Raw genomic sequence first — 13,815 nt, 5'->3', positions numbered from 1 at the left:
GGAGTTAAAATCGTCACTACACCTGTAGATGAAATCCCAAAGGGGTGTAATTTCCAAAATGGGGTCACTTGAGGGGGGGGGGGGGGAGTTCAGCTCTTGTGGCATTTAGGATCTCTGTATTTGGAGTCCGGAAACTATTCTAGAATAATTTGTTCTCCAAGAGTCAAATATGGTTCTGTCCCTCCCAAGCCTCGCTGTGTGGCTAAACAGTTCTGTACAGCCACTTATAGGGTATTGCCACATTCAGCAGAAGTTGTGTGATCCATTTTGGCAGAAATTTTACCCATTTCCCAGTGTGAAAATGCAAACGCTGGGGCTAAATCATTTTTTTTTTTTTTGTGGTAAAAATTTCTTCACTACCCAATAGTATAAAATTCTGTGGACCCCCCCCCCCCCCGTGGTGTTAATGTGATCACTGCACCCCTAGATGAATTCATTGAGAGGTGTGTTTTGTAAAACGCGGTGAAATACAGGAGTTTCTGCTGTTCTGGCACCCGAGAGGCCCTGCCAATGTGACATGGCCCCCCCAAACCGATGCAGCAAAATCTGCACTGTATTATGGCGCTCCTTCCCTTTGGAGCTTTGCACTGTGCGTCAAAGTAGTTATTGATCACTTACGGGGTATTGATGTACTCAGGAGAAATCGCATAACAAATTGTTCTGTTGGTTTTCTCCTTTTACCCCTTGTGAAAATTGCAAACTTGGTGTGAAAGCAACATTTTAGTGTAAAAAATAGTAATATTTTAAGTAGTCATCTCCATTTAAGGCCGGTTTCACATTAGCGCTTTTTCAGCGCGCGCACGGCCGGGGGTAGCTCCGCCCCCGAGCCGGCTCTCTGCCCGGCGTGCCCGCCCCTTGCTTGTAGCGCCGCCTACTAGCGGACAGCGGCGCCTGCGATCGGCGCACCCTATCTTTAGCATAGGGTGCGCAGATCGTGCGCAGGCCGTGCGCTAGTTGCGCTTTGACCTGTGCTGCGCACTTTTGACGGTGCGCCGTGCGCGCCAAAATCAAACTTTTCGGATTTTGGCGCGCACGGCGCACCGTCAAAAGTGCGCAGCGCAGGTCAAAGCGCAACTAGCGCACGGCCTGCGCACGATCTGCGCACCCTATGCTAAAGATAGGGTGCGCCGATCGCAGGCGCCGCTGTCCGCTAGTAGGCGGCGCTACAAGCAAGGGGCGGGCACGCCGGGCAGAGAGCCGGCTCGGGGGCGGAGCTACCCCCGGCCGTGCGCGCGCTGAAAAAGCGCTAATGTGAAACCGACCTTAGGCTGTATTCACATGTAGCGTTTTTTTTTGCGCTTTCGTGGTGATTTTAAATGCGCAATTTTGCCGCGAAAACGCAAAAAAAAGCATCCCATGTATTTCTGTGGCATTCCGCACATGCTGTGCTAATGCTTCGGATTCTTCCGCAGCGGAATTGCATCGCAGAAAAATACACAGCATGCTCATTCTTTGTGCGAAATCGCGGGAAAATCCCGAAAATCCGCACACACAGGAATGCATTGTTCTGCTTACTTTCCGCATGTGGCTGTGCCCACCATGCGAAAAGTAAGGCCATGTGCACACGATGCAGATTTCCAGCGGATCCGCAGCGGATTTTACCACGCAGAAACGCTGCATATCCGCATTGTGATGTACAGTAGCATGTAAATCAATTGAAAAAAAAAACCCGCTGTGCAGACGCTGCGTTTTTTTCCGCGCGGTTTTCTTGCCGTTCAAAATATGCAGCATGTCACTTCTTTAGTGCGGTTTTCCACCTGCTCCATTCTCCAAATCCGCAGGGGAAAACGGCAAGAAAAGCGCACTAAAAAGGAAGAAATCCGCAGGAAAAATGCAGGTCATTTGACCTGCGGATTTCTTCAATTCTGCGTGGAAAAATCCGCAGGGCAAAAAAGTACGTGTGCACTTAGCCTTAGCAGAACATTTGCGGATGGTACCCACGGTCCGGAGGAGAGGAGATTCTCCTCTGGGCTCTGGGTACCATATCCCTGTAAAAAATAGAATTAAAATAAAAAAAAAATCGTCAAATTCTCACCTTCCGATGTCCCGCGCAGCGTCAGCAGGCTAAGGTCATTGTCGCAAGGCATCACTGGAAACGGGACCTGCCGGGAGCATCGCGATGATCGGGAACGCTGTGTGGGACGCCGGAAGGTGAGAAAACACGATTTTTGATTTTTTTTCATTATTTTTAACATTAGATCTTTTTACTACTGATGCCGCATAGGCAGCCTCAATAGTAAAAAGTTTGTCACACTCGTCAAACACTATGTTTGACCAGTGTGACCAACCTGTCAATCATTTTTGCAAGCGATACTACAGATTGCTTGGAAAATGCTAGCATTCTGCAAGCTAATTATACTTGCAAATCGCTAGTTTTTCTGCGGGAAATTCGCGGAAATTTAAAATGCAGTTTTCCCGAGGAATGGAATTCCCGCTGAAATTTCCGCGGGAATTCCGCAACATGTGCACATAGCCTTATACAAGTTTGTGAATCGGCTGAGGGATAAAAATCCTCACTGCTCCCCTAGATGAATTGCTTGAGAGAAGTTTATACTACAAAGATCACCTGTGGGGGTTTCTGCTGTTTTTCTTTCCAGCCTTACCATGCGCCAAAGCAGTCGTTTTTCAACAAATATGGGGTACCTGCGTACTTTGGAAAAATTGCGCAGCAAATTTTGGCATGTAGGAAATGTTATTTCTAAACTATTTTGTGTGACATAACTCTCTGGAATGAAGATTAAAAGTTTGAAAATTGTGAAATTTTCAAAAGTTTCGCCAAATTTCAGATATTTTTAGAAATAAACATTATATTTATTACTATAAAGTTATATCGAACAAGTTTTACCACTATCGTGAAGTACAATGTATCACGAATAATAGTCTCAGAATCACTGGGATACGTTCCAGAGTTATGACCACATAAAGTGACAGTGAATAGTATTGTAAAATTTGGCCTGGCTATGAAGGCTAAAACAGGCTTTGGGACCAAAGAGTTAATGATCCTGGATTTAAAAAGGGATGTCTTAAATTCTCCTCTGGGAGTAATGTGTATGTATCCCAATAGTTTTGTCCATATAGTGTGTAATAGATTGTGTTTCTTCCATTGTGAGAGGTGGAGAATGCTACTCTGATGATGTGTAAATCTGGTATGTTAATGAGAATAATAATCAGTTTTGGTATATATTTTAGGAACGCACAAAACTCCGCCAAGGAGTGCTGGAAAGGGTAAATTGAGATCCGGGAAGGATGAATCAACGAAACCGAAGAGGTAAGCTCTAAATACAGCTATCATTCTGGTATCCGTTCATTGTACTGTAAGACATCATTCACATATCCAGTTTTATTTCCATTTTTGGATCCATTTATAGATAAATAAAATGGAAATTAAATGATTCAATTCAAAATTAGTTAATTTAAATGTGGACAGGAATGTCCTAAATTGTTGTCCTTTTTACTGCAATCCGATTTTTAGCTTGAAAAGTCATTGGTACACGGATCAAAATTAGTGATGGGCGAGCACTAAAATGCTCGTTGCTTGTGTCCAGCAAATTGGAACTCTTGGGTACTCGGACAGAACAAGGAGCCCAATGTAAGTCTATGGGAGACCCAATCATTTTTACCGCTATCCCCCCGGGGATCCTTTTAAGGTCTAAAAACGTCTGAAAGTGATGGAAACACTGCTCAAATGACACGGGGACATCATGGGGATCGCCCCTGGAAGCATATTCCTGACTCCTAGTTCACAGCTTTAACCCCTTCCCGACCTGTGACACAGCATAAGCGTCATGAAAGTCTGTGCCAATCCGACCCATGACACATACCCTGTGTCATGACTTCAAAGCCCCCCTCACTGAAAGGTCACATGACCCGCAGATACAGGGGGCTTTGTAATTCACCACAGGGGGCGTGGCTTTTCCCCCTCGTGGCTACAATCGCTCTGATTGGCTGTTTCACTTTTAACAGCCAATCAGCGATAGTGATATTTCATCAATGAAAATTGATGAAATATTACAATCCAGCCATGGCCGATGCTGCAGTAGCATCAGACATGGCTGGAGACACCGATCCGATCGCCCCCCCCCCCCCGCCACTGAATGACATCGGCGATCTGCCGCCGCTGTCATCATCTGCCTCTCCTCCCATTCCCTCTGCTCCCCGCCAGCTTCCGATCCCCCCCCCTCACCCACCTCCCTGGTACCTTCTGAGTCCCCCTGTCGCTCCTGGTGTCCCGCGGGTCTGGATCATGGGCACCGCCATCTTGGAAAATGGCGGACGCATGCGCAGTGCGCCCGCCCAAATCTGCCGGCTGCAGATTCCATTCTTTCATTTTGATCAATCTCACATTGATCAAAATGAGATAAAAAGTAAATCAAACCCCCCCCCCTGATTATCACCCCCCATAGGTAGGCACAACTAATAAAATAAAGAAAATACTTTTATTTTTCCATTAGGGTTAGAGTTAGCTTTAGAATTAGGGGTAGGATTGGAATTAGTCTTAGGTTTGAAATTAGTCTTAGGGTTGGAATTAGGGTTAGGGTGGAGTTTGGGTTGCAATTAGGGTTAGGGTGGAATTAGGGTTGCAATTAGGGTCAGGGTGGAATTAGGGTTAGGGTTGCGGTTAGGGTGGAATAAGGGTTAGGTTTGGAATTAGGGTTAAGATTAGGGTTCGGGGTGTGTTGGGGTTGGGATTAGGGTTAGGCTTGTGGTTAGCGTTGGAATTAGGGTTAGAGATGTGTTTGGGTTAGGGTTATGGCTAGAGTTGGGGTTAGGGTTAGGAATGTGTTGGTTAGGGTTGTGGTTAGGGTTGGAGTTAGAATTGAGGGGCTTCCACTGTTTAGGCGCACCAGGGTGTCTCCAAACGCGACATGGTGCCACCATTGATTCCAGCCAATTTTGCGTTCAAAAAGTTAAATGGCGCTCCTTCCTTTCCGGGCCCTGCCGTGCGCCCAAACAGTGGTTTATGACCACATATGAGGTATTGGTGTGCTCAGGAGAAATTGCCCAACAAATTTTAGGATCCATTTTATCCTGTTGCCCATGTGAAAATGAAAAAACTGAGGCTAAAAGATAATTTTTGTGAAAAAAAGTACCTTTTTTTTTTTTTTACGGATCAATTTGTGAAGCACCTGGGGGTTCAAAGTGATCACTATGCATCTAGATAAGTTCCTTGGGCGTCTAGTTTCCAAAATGGGGTCACTTGTGGGGAAGCTCCAGTGTTTAGACACACAGCGACTCTCCAAATGCGACAAGGCAAGCGCTAAATATTCCTGCATATTTTCCATTCAAAAAGTCAAATGGCGCTCTTTCCCTTCTGAGCCCTGCCGTGCGCCCAAACAGTGGTTTATGACCACATATGAGGTATCGGTGTACTCAGGAGAAATTGCCCAACAAATTTTGGGATCCATTTTATCCTGTTACTCATGTGAATATGAAAAAAATGATGCTAAAAGAAAATTTGTGTTGGAAAAATTAAAATGTCCATTTTTTCCTTCCACGTTGCTTTAGTTCCTGTGAAGCACCTGAACGGTTAATAATGTTCTAGAAAGTAGTTTTGAGTATCTTGAGGGGTGCAGTTTCTAGAATGGTGTCACTTTTGGGTATTTTCTGCCATATAGACCCCTCAAAGTGACTTCAAATGTGAGGTGGTCCCTAAAAGAAAATGGTTTTGTAAATTTTGTAAAAATGAGAAATCGCTGGTCAACTTTTAACCCTTATAACTTCCTAACAAAAAAAAAAAAATTGTTTCCAAAATTGTGCTGATGTAAAGTAGACATGTGGGAAATGTTATTTAGTAACTATTTTGTGTCACATAACTCTCTCGTTTAACAGAATAAAAATTCAAAATTTGAAAACTGCGAATTTTTCGCCAAATTTCTGATTTTTTTTCACAAATAAACACAAAAATTATCGACCTAAATTTACCAGTGATATGAAGCCCAATATGTCACAAAAAAACAATCTTAGAATCGCTAGGATGCGTTGAAGCGTTCCAGAGTTATTACCTCATAAAGGGACACTGGTCAGAATTGCAAATAATGGCCAGGTTATTAAGGTCAAAATAGGCTGGGTCATGAAGGGGTTAAACAATGTTGTCGGCGTTTTATGCTATTTTTACCGGTGCACCAAAAAACATACCAAAACAGATTTTGCTGGGAAATATGTTAAGGTAAAGCCTTCCAGGTTAATGACTTGTATATAAGGCAAAATAATTAACCCCGACCAAAATGTTCCTCTACCACTTGGGCTATGTAACTGGCCATGTGGTGTGTGACACATAAACAGACACATCTTGCTTCATTTATGAAGGAGGAACTCTTAAAGTCACAGAGCCTATTTTTACTGGGGCACAAGGCGGCATCAATCTAATTAAAGGGCCATTATTAAACAGTGGGTCTCCTAAATTGTTATTGCCTATGCAGTGAGAGGATGGGCTGCCAAGAATTACAACGCATCCCAAATACCCCTTTTACGAGATGTCCAGGAGGGCTTCCATAAATGTTGCATTGAATGCAAGAAGGCCTGCCTTGCTACCAAGTCATGCACCCCAATACGCCTTTGAACCCAGGTGCTGGATGGGCCCAGGAAAATCCACTTCACATTATTATAGTGGTTTGAAAAAACCACTATCTTGTAATCCGAACGCTGCTAACTTATTCTTTTTCTTATTATTATTATTCAGTTGATTTCCGCAATTAATGCGGCCCGAACCGCTACACGCACAGACTCCGTTGAGGTGTCGTTTCAAAGCCAGCGTCCATGAGAAGTGTGCTAAGTATTTTTCGTGTCGATCGGATTTGTAGTTTTTGCGCAATTTGCGTTTGAAAATTTTTTTTCCCGTCATTGGAATGCACTGTCTCAATGCATTTGAATGGGAAACTTAAAACGTGCCCTGAGGCGATTGAAATGGCAGTAAAGCTCATTGATATGCGCAGGCACACCCAGTTACTATGCCAACGCCTACGAACGTCAAATGACTCCCCCAGGACAGAGCTTCTGCCACATAATATCAGCTCTTAAAGCGAAACCCACAGCACAAATGCAAATCTAGCTTCATCACATGACGCATTCCCCTGAGAGAGAATGTGCGCTAAAGTGCGCCCCCGCCCACCAAATCGGACCCTGAGGGGCCCCGCCCACCAAATCGGACCCTGAGGGGCCCCGCCCACAATATCGGACCGAGAGGCCCCGGCCACAAAATCTGACCCTGAGGGATCCCGTCCACCATTTCAAGCCCTGAGGAGCCCAGGCCACCGAATCGGATCCTGAGGGGCCCCACCGACGAAATCAGACCCTGAGGGGCCCCACAGACCAACGTGGCCCCTGAGAGGCACCCACAGTTAAAACGAATCCTGAGTTGAAAGTCTTGCAGGGGCAGCAGGCAAGTCTCTCATAAAGGGGCAGCCCGGGCTCCATTTCAAAGCACTATCTGTACTTCCTTCAGGAAATACACATCTAGTTCATTTTGTACTCCCTTTGTTTTCTTATGCATTGACTGCAAGGCCTGCCATGCTACCAAGTCATATGCACAACAGTAAACATTTGAACCCAGGTACTGGATGGGCCCAGAAAATTCCACTTCACATTATTAATTTGGTACTCCCATTCTGTTTTCTTATGCATTGACTGCAAGGCCTGCCCTGCTACCAAGTCATATGCACAACAGTAAGCATTTGAACCTAGGTACTGGATGGAAATTACTCTCAATTAAGACACACTCTATAAAGTATTTGTTCTACAGGTGGGGACCACAGACCACATCTCAGTACCAATGCTTTCTGGCTGATGTTTTGGTCACTTTTGAATGTTGGTTGTGTTTTCACACTCGTGGTAGCATGAGGCGGACTCTACAACCCACACAAGTGGCTCAGGTAGTGCAGCTCATCCAGGATGGCACATCAATGTGAGCTGTGGCAAGAAGGTCTGCTGTGTCTGTCAGTGTAGAGTCCAGAGGCTGGAGGCGCTACCAGGAGACAGGCCAGTACACCAAGAGACGTAGAGGGGACCATAGAAGGGCAAGAACCCAGCAGCAGGACTGCTCCCTGCACCTTTGTGCAAGGAGGAACAGGAGGAGCACTGCCAGAGCCCTGCAAAATGACCTCCAGCAGGCCACAAATGTGCATGTGTCTGCACAAACGGTTAGAAACCGACTCCATGAGGATGGTCTGAGTGCCCAGCGTCCACAGATTGGGGTTGTGCTCACAGCCCAACACCGTGCAGGACACTTGGCATTTGCCACAGAACATCAGGATTGGCAAATTCGCCACTGGCGCCCTGTGCTCTTCACAGATGAAAGCAGGTTCACACTGAGCACCTCTGACAGACATGACAGAGTCTGGAGAAGCTGTGGAGAGCGATCTGATGTCTGCAACATCCTTCAGCATGACCAGTTTGGCAGTGGGTCAGTAATGGTGTGGGGTGGCATTTGTTCGGAGGGCCGCACAACCTTCCTTGTGCTCGCCAGAGGTAGCCTGACTGCCATTAGGTACCGAGATGAGATCCTCAGACCCTTGTGAGACCATATGCTGGTGCGGTTGGCCCTGGGTTCCTCCTAATGCAGGACAATGCCAGACTATATGTGGCTGGAGTGTGTCAGCAGTTTCTGCAAGATAAAGGCATTCCCCAGACCTGAATCTGATTGAGCACATCTGGGACATTGTCTCGCTCCATCCACCAACGTCACGTTGCACCACAGACTGTCTAGGAGTTGGCGGATGCTTTAGTCCAGGTCTGGGAGGAGATCCCACAGGAGGCCATCCTCCACCTCATCAGGAGCATGCCCAGGCATTGTAGGGAAGTCATACAGGCACAGGGAGGTCATGCAGGCACGTGGAGGCCACACACACTACTGAGCATCATGTTGACTTGTTTTAAGGACCTTACATTCCACTTTAATTTTGTGTGTGACTCCAAATCCAGGTTAATAAATTTGATTTCCATTGATGATTTTTGTTTGATTTTGTTGTTAGCACATTCAGCTTTGTACAGAACAAAGTATTCAATGAGAATATTTCATTCATTCAGATATAGGATGTGTTATTTGAGTGTTCCCTTTATTTTTTTGAGCAGTGTATTTTGGTGACCGGCATCATAATACCCTTTCCAAAACATAGAGTGACCGGAGCATGACTGAATGCGTTCACCCTGGTGTTCAAGTGGTGGTGGACGGTGAGGAGGAGGTCACCAAATACCCAAAATCAGGAAGCATACTCCCATGTTTGGTTGTGAAGAGGTGTTTGGGAATACACCTCCCAAAAAAACCCACTACTTTGGAGTTTATGCTTCGCTGTCATCATTTGGTGGTGTCGAGAAGGCAGGCCCAGTCTATCCCTTTTCATTTTTAGAAGCGTCAGCCTGTCTGCATTTTCGCTTATCTGTGATAATGCCACCAGCTGCACTAAAAACCTGCTCTGGCAAAACGCTAGCGGCAGGGCAGGCCAGGACGTCCCAAGACGTAGAGAGCCAGCTCATGCCACGTGTCCAGCTTTGATACCCAATAATTAAAAGGCACAAAGGAATCACGGAGGACATTGGTACGGTCAGCAAGGTATTTCCTCAGTATCTTAGAAAACATTGCATCCCTTGTGAGATTTCCCTGCACCTCAGTGCCAGGGCGATTGGAGGGTCTTAGACAACTGTGCCAGAACTTTGCCAGTGTTCCCCTGCCTCTGCTGGAGTGTACTTGTGTCTCTCTCGCCTGTCCTTCTTGGTTGGCCAACGAACTGTTATCTCTGCTGCCAGCGTTTTGAGATGGGAATTTTTTAATAATTCTGCAACAATGGCCCTATGGTACTGCACCATTTTGGTACACCTGTCTGCCTCTGGAACAAGAGATTGAAAGTTATCCTTGTAGCGTGGGTCTAAAAGTGTCACTAGCCAGTAATGACTGGTACCCAATATTTTGACAATATGAGGGTCACAGGAAAGGCAGTGCAACATAAAGTCAGCTATGTGTGCCAGAGTGGTAACAGGCTAGCCTTTTGTGTCCTCACCAAGAGGTCAACTGACCAAGGTGTCCTCCTCTTCCTTTTCTTCCCTGCCCTCAGGCCATCCACACTAAACAGACGGTATGACAGTTGTGGTTGTAGTCCCGTCTATAGCGCATGTTAGTAGCTCCTGTTCTTCCTCCTCTTCCTCATTGTCAACCAATCCACATTGGGAAGACATGAGGCTGGGCTGTGTGTAATCATCCTGTATGGTTCCTTGATCCATGTCCTTCTGCTCCGCCTGCAATGCATCCTCTTTCATTGTGAGCAGAGAGCTTTTCAGAATGCAGAGAAGCGAGATGGTGATGCTAATTATGGCATCATCGCCACTCACCATCTTGGTGGACTCCTCAAAGTTTTGGAGGATGTTACGTATGTCTGACATCCATGTCCACTCCTGAGTTCTTATGTGTGGAGTGAATTCTGAAAAACGATGGCCTTGTTGATGCTGGTATTCAACAACTGCCCACTTCTGCTCTCAAATCCTTTCTAACATGCAGTGTAGCGTTCCAACGCATGGGGACGTCACACATCAGTGAGCTGGAATCTGCAATTGCTGCTGAAGCATGGCAAGGGCGGCTGAATCTGTAGCTGACTTTCTAAAATGTGTACACAGGTGGCGTACTTAAACCAGCAGCTCTGGATAGCTTATTAGAAAACGAACACCAAGGTTCAGCACATGGGCCAGGCATGATTGAAATTGTGGCGTTGAATTTAATGGGACTTTTTTGCCTTGCCATACGGAGGATAGTGTCTCTGTCTCTGCAATTGTGTCGTGGCGGACTACCCGGGGGAAGAGATTTTGTAGGTACCCTATGAGCCCCCTCTATGGAAAAAGTTGGAGAGAACTCACCTCCCAATGTGTCTCTGAACCATCCTTCCAAGAATTGCTCCGGTCGCTGACCTTCCAAATGCTCTGGTAATCCAATAATTCAGATGTTCTTCCGACGCATTCTGTTCTCTGTCATCTGCCTTTTGCCTCCAGGCATTTATGGAGCCAGGTACCTTTGACAGCTTAGTTTCCATAAGTGCAAGATTATCTTCCATGCTGGATACTCTGGTTTCGACTTCCGTGATGCTTCCCCTCATTGCTTGCATATCCTGCCGAAGACGCCCCACTTCCGAATGCACCTCCTCTTTTCCCCCCAACAAGGATGTTTTAGAGATATGGCTTGCATTAATTGTTCAGATGCTTGTTTTAGGGTCCGATCTTCTTGATCGCCACCCTCTTCGCCTTCAAAAGGGCAGTTTTTACATTGATCTGCAGCTTTAACACTTGGAGTATTTCTGTGGGACCTAGAGTTATCAGAGGGGTCAGGTCTTGCAAACTCCTTTAGCTATTCAGCCGCCCTTGAGCTTTGATCGGTTCATAATTAACGTTTATGAAACAGCTAGTTGGTCAAGTATATTTTCCCCCCTTCCACTGATTTCTTAGTTTACTAATGCAAAGTAATACAGCCAGTTTGTTTGGTCTGATCCCTTCCAGATATGATATGGTGCACTGTCAGCAAGCTGCTACATCCTCTATAACTCCAGCCATGCAGAGCAGGGAGAAATGAAAGTGAAAGCACAAAGCTGCCAACATTCACTCTAACATGCTACTTCACTAGCAGTTGTACCCACTGCGACTTCAGTTTCTGTTCAATGAAAGCTTACTATAAGGCTGGGTTCACACGTAGCGGAATTCTCGCGGAAGTTACCGCGGAATTCCGGATTCCATTCTGCGGGAAAACCGCATTTTAAATTCCCGCAGAAAAACTAGCGTTTTGCAAGCGTAATTAGCTTGCAGAATGCTAGCGTTTTCCAAGCGATCTGTAGCATCGCTTGGAAAACTGATTGACAGGTTGGTCACACTCGTCAAACACAGTATTTGACGAGTATGACCAACTTTTTACTATTGAGGCTGCCTATGCAGCATCAGTAGTAACAAGATCTAATGATAAAAATAAAAAAAAAATACAAAATTGTGTTATTCTCACCTTCTGACGTCCCGCGCTGCGTCCCCGATCATCGTGATGCTCCCGGCAGGTCCTGTTCCCAGTGATGCATTGCGGAGAAACTCATTGGTGTGATGAGCTTTGGTGTCTTTTACTGCCAATGTCTTGGTAACTATTTCATTTTTGTCACAAACAAATCGGACATTGATGGCAAAATAGTTCACTCTGTGACGTGTGCAGGCATCCATTTTAAGAAACAGAAAGCGTCCCTTGAGAGTTTTTTTAAGTTCTTCCTTTTGTTTAAAAGCTTCTTCGATTACTAATTTTCTAATACTCTCTCTCTCCAGAGAAACACCAAGCTTGCGGGCCATTTCCCCATTCAGACACATAAAAGCTGGTCGTGAAAATAATGAAATAGGCACACTATCCTTTACAACAAGCTCTATGATCTGTTTTTTAAATGTATCTACTGTCATTGTCACAGTAACTTTGTCTCTTACAAAATATCTTGCAACTGATGGCTGCAAAGTTCTCTGCTCCTTTGTTTGGCTGGAAGAGCTGGGCACTGGTTCATTGGTTTGGATGCAGTCTTTCTCATCCACTGCTTTCAGTACTTCTGGATGAAAGTGCTGTAAATGTCTCTTTAGATTAGAAGCTCTGGTAGGAGCATTTTTATCTTTGCCTGAATATGCACTCATCTTGGCTTCACAGCATTTGTTTTCGTCTGGATCATTTGTCATACACTGACAGACATAATGTTTTCTATCTTGAGTGATGGTGAAATGTTCAAATACAGCTGATTTAATGTGATGCTTCTTTGACATTCTCAGGTTTTTAATTCTGCATTCACAATCCAAATGACAATTGTTTTTCCTAAAAACAATTGTACAAAATTATTGCCAGGTCGTACAACTGATATAGTGGTCAGTAATACTGTTATTATTCCTCATGTACACTCAGTTAACTGATGCAAAGTTTGTTGAAAGGATAATACTTCTTACAGTCTTCCTCTTCTGAGTAGCAGGCAGCTGTGAGATGCTTGGAAGATGCACACCTAGTATGATCTAGTCTAGAGGAGGAGCTTTACTACTAAGAATTTGCAACACATTTTCACTTTCAGTTTCATACATTGTAAGTAGGGGGGTTGGGGCAGCATGAGGTTAACCAAGTATAAGATTAGATAAGGGCAGTGGAGAACAGTGACACACAAGAAGTAAGAAATGTCTCTATCTCCAGCAGAACTGCTTATCACTGTTGTTCATAGTTTGATAGAACATATATATTTGAGTAACATTTATAAAATTCATATGAAAGTTCAATTATGAAATATTAATACATTTTTTTTAAAGTCGGAGTCGGTACATTTCTACCGACTCCGATTCCAGCCAAAACTAACTTCGACTCCACGACTCCGACTCCACAGCCCTGCGCAAATGTTCTGCTTACTTTTCGCATGTTGAGCACAGCCACATGCGGGAAGTAAGCAGAACAATGCATTCCTATGTGGGTGAAATCGCCGCGATTCCGCAAATTAATGAGCATGCTGTATACAGCATTGCGGAATCCCATGGGATGCTGGGTTTTTTTTTTGCGCATTCACGGCAAAATCGCGCGTTAAAAACCACCGCGAAAAAAGCGCAAAGTGTGAACGCAGCCTAAGAGTCCCACAACAAACCCCAGTATGTGGTTTGAAGTGGTGCGTTGTCAGCAGATTGCCGCCGTATCCACGGTCTCAGTCTCGAGCAGCAGTTATAAAAGTAAAAGCGCTGGATTAATATATAATGGCGTTCGCCAGCAGGCGATTTATATCTCTAATGGGGAAACACGGGGCTCATTTCTCAGCGCTCACACTGCGTGTTCCTCCCTGTGTACCTCCGTGAGTCCAATATGCTGTT

General features: G+C 45.2%; 1 protein-coding gene across 1 annotated transcript in view; it reads left to right on the top strand.

The window, feature by feature from the left end:
- LOC141087859 (uncharacterized) overlaps positions 1–13,815 on the top strand; it is a 97,121-nt gene that overhangs the window by 31,268 nt on the left and 52,038 nt on the right. The window contains exon 6 of the mRNA XM_073573684.1: positions 3,190–3,268. Within this exon, the coding sequence (XP_073429785.1) occupies positions 3,190–3,268 (79 nt within the window). The remainder of the gene's footprint in view (positions 1–3,189; positions 3,269–13,815) is intronic.

The sequence above is a fragment of the Dendrobates tinctorius genome, unplaced genomic scaffold (assembly GCF_039654945.1).
Source record: "Dendrobates tinctorius isolate UK_male_01 unplaced genomic scaffold, ASM3965494v1 ptg000036l, whole genome shotgun sequence".
NCBI lineage: Eukaryota > Metazoa > Chordata > Amphibia > Anura > Dendrobatidae > Dendrobates > Dendrobates tinctorius.
Note: the sequence above shows the minus strand (reverse complement) of the source record. Positions and strands in the feature narration are given on the sequence as shown.